At 32.9% G+C, this 3,409-nt stretch overlaps 1 protein-coding gene across 2 annotated transcripts; it reads left to right on the plus strand.

Moving 5' to 3' along the window:
- The first annotated feature begins 480 nt into the window (after positions 1–480).
- LOC131656224 (probable ubiquitin-like-specific protease 2A) lies at positions 481–2,901 on the plus strand. 2 transcript variants are annotated; one of them, XM_058925983.1, is made up of 8 exons: positions 481–675; positions 861–977; positions 1,160–1,344; positions 1,445–1,612; positions 1,705–1,836; positions 1,927–2,008; positions 2,095–2,205; positions 2,292–2,901. In XM_058925983.1, exons 2-8 carry the CDS (start codon positions 954–956, stop codon positions 2,352–2,354), a joined length of 765 nt encoding a protein of 254 aa, XP_058781966.1. In that variant the 5' UTR covers positions 481–675; positions 861–953; the 3' UTR covers positions 2,355–2,901. The 2 variants fall into 2 exon arrangements, with proteins under 2 accessions (XP_058781966.1, XP_058781965.1); XM_058925982.1 differs by having other exon boundaries at positions 482–675; positions 1,143–1,344.
- Positions 2,902–3,409: the final 508 nt, after the last annotated feature.

A 3,409-nucleotide genomic window follows, 5' to 3' on the forward strand; every position in this document is an offset into this window, starting at 1 on the left:
CTAATACTTATCAAAATTTCTCTTTTATCTCACAAGTATTTCTTTAACCATGTCATCTTGAAACATATCTTCATCCTCTTTAACTTTTCATGTTCAATTGAAATACTCTTATGCAATTATACATTTACTCAATATTTTTTCTCTAAAATTAACTAATATTATTTTAAAGTTTTATTTTTAATGGGTTAGTCTGAAAGCCCGCTTGATCACCCCACCCAGTCCATGAAAAACATAACCCCAATGGGCTGACCCAAAAAAATAGGATTATAATTTTTAAAGATTTATTGCGGTCCGGTCCATGGTAAAATATAGGGCTCGTGAGCCGGTTCAATAGGCCGAGTCCATTTTGACAACTCTACTTTTACCCTTAAAAACATAATTTAAATATAAAAAAAATTAATATTTTGAACATTATAAAAATCAAAATACTAGTGTTTGTAAAGCCTATGATTAATTTTCAGTTTTACTCATAATCTTCACCGGTGTCCGGGTAGGTCGAAAATTAAAAGCTAAAGTATTGGCTTAATTAATAATCATGAAAATCAGATTGGAGTAGCAGTCTAGCATAGCAGCACAGAACTCAATAACTCACTGCCCAACGCACAACACAACACAACACAACACAATTGCTTCGACTTCCAGCCCCTTTTCCCCGATTCAAAATCTCAAAACATAGTACGTTACTTCCTCCTTCCCTTTTTAATTTCTATTCTCATTACGATGGATCAAATTTTCATTTTAACCTCAAATTTCTGTCAAAATTGAAAGTGGGGTTTCATTAGTAGAGTTATTTGTGAAAATTGAAAGTGTTTTTTTTTGAGAAGTTTATGTGACATTTCTATGGTTGTTGTTCTTATCAGTGAATTCTGGGAATAAAAAAAGAGAAATTGTCTTGGGATGTGTATCCAAGTTAGTTTATTCTCGCCGGAGAAACAAAAAAGAGCCCATAAAAGATGTCATACAAATTGACTCCCAAGGTTAGGTTTTATATCATTCTACCCTATGTTTGCATAACACTAGAAATTTCTCAGTTAATTTAACATTCTTTGAGTATTTCTTTTTCATAAGTGTCTTTTGACAAGTTCACTAAAACTTGGGAGGCAATCAGAGAAGTTGATTATGTCTGTCATTGTTCTTATCAGTCGATTTTGCGAATCAGGAAGGAGAAATTGACTCAAGACACGGAGATGCAATAGGAAGTGTTGTTGATTCAATTTTTCCGTTTAATTCAAAGATTATTCCTCGGCGAGCGCGAACAAAATGCAAGCGGAAATTCAAAGGCAGTAAAGCTCTCTCTAGATCCAAGGAAAAGCTTGACAGTCAAGTCTTTGAAAATTACTTAGCGTGAGTTACTGTCTAATGATTCACTGTCCAATGATTTGTGATGGAAAAATCATGGGCTTGTTTCTAAATATTTTATATATAAACATAATTTATTTGACAGGAAAATATGGAAGAGTTTCTCAGAAGATAGGAAAATGTCATTCGCATATTTGGACAGTTTATGGTTTAGCCTTTACAGGAATCCTTCATCTAAAGATAAGGTGCTGAGTTGGATTAATAAAGAACGTATTTTCACAAAGGCGTATGTTTTTGTGCCTATAGTCTGCTGGTAAACGCCATGAAATTCCTTTATGACTACGTGTTTTTTATTTGTTAGATGTCAATCGATTGAGTTTATCCTTTGAAATCACAATTTTGCAGGGGTCATTGGAACCTCTTGATCTTCTGCCATTTTGGTGAGAACTTGGGGTCCGTTGCCGAATCACGTTGTATGTTGTTACTCGATTCTCTTGAAATGGCCAATCCAAGACGACTTGAACCAGAGATAAGAAGGTGTGCCTCATTCAACAATATCGGCTTATTTTAATCAAACATTTGTGTCCTGTCGAAGTATTTATAAACTACTTTTATCTTCATTTGCAGATTTGTACAAGACATTTATAAAGCAGGGGACAGGCCAGAGACTAAGCATCTAATATCTAAAATCCCATTATTAGTGCCCAAGGTGATAATGACTCCTTTCATGATTTTCACCCTTGTGTAATCCAATCACCAATGATTAAAAGAAAATGAATTACTACTATATTATAGGTGCCACAACAAAAAGACGGTACTGAATGTGGGAACTTCGTCCTTTATTTCATTAAATTGTTTTTGGAGCTCGCACCTGATCATTTTAGCATGGACGGGTACCCTTACTTTGTAAGTTTTCTCTTGAGCTGTTTTTGAAAATTATTTATGAAGTCACACATTTTGATTTAGTTTTGTTTGCTATTGGCATGATGCAGATGAAAAAAGATTGGTTTACATTTGAAGAGTTGGATCGGTTTTGTGAGAGCTTGACCCATTGAACTGAATGTCCCCAAATTTGAGTAGACTGGGACTGATATACACTACTATACAGCATTGTCGATTGTTTGATTCTACTTGCATGGTAACGGAGAATTTGTTCATAGAAGGCAGACATATCCGGTTGGTTTATCCGGAAGAAAGTACAACTATCATAAGTATGTAGTTCAACCTAATAAGAATTTCACCAGGACTGCTGAAATTGCCGCTTACAGTACTAGTTGGCTTCTATTGATGCAATTGTTGACATTTTTATGCAGTGTTTAGATTGATAGGAGCAGTATATATAGTTTTGTTAGTAAATATTGGTACTCAGTATTAGTAATATTGTGTGTGTTCATTGTCGATATTATGGAATAAGGATCTTAGTTTTAAAATGGTAAACATGATTTGTTCATGTGGGAAATATTTGATATATGAGAAGAAAAAAATTTCCTGTCATGAAAGAAATATTTTCAACCAGGTGACTATACCTGTATCTGTATATAAGACTTGATGGAAAGTGCTTGAAAGTTTTTCAGTGATTTATAAAAATCAACTTGTAATTCACCTTTTTTTTTTTATGATGTATTTTGGTTAAATTACATCTCCACTGTTTTTATGAGTTTGATCTTCCACGGAAAAATTCTCATTCAATTTTAAATAGAGCAACCAACCAAAACAAAAATATCATGTTCCTTTCTCTCACAAAGTAACACAATATATGTAATGATAAAAAAGAAGTAACACAATATTTTTACTATTCTTTTTAATTTTCTTTAGTTAAAGTCACTCAAAGCTGAGTGAAGATAAGAGTTCATCATTTATCTTTATTTTTTTTATTGATGTGTGTTAAATATGTAATTTTTAGATGAGTTATAGTTTTTTTAATTCTTTTTTTAATATTTAGTTATATTAGTGTACCGGAGTGGGATGGAGATGGAGCGTAACGAAAATATCATTTCATTGTTTGAAAATTTTAGAACGGAACAAGGTAAGTTGTTCATTCCACTCAAATCGGAGAGGAAGAAAAATGGTGGTAAGTGATACAATGGAATGAAATTCATACCACTTCATT

Source organism: Vicia villosa, linkage group LG3, assembly GCF_029867415.1.
Source record: "Vicia villosa cultivar HV-30 ecotype Madison, WI linkage group LG3, Vvil1.0, whole genome shotgun sequence".
NCBI lineage: Eukaryota > Viridiplantae > Streptophyta > Magnoliopsida > Fabales > Fabaceae > Vicia > Vicia villosa.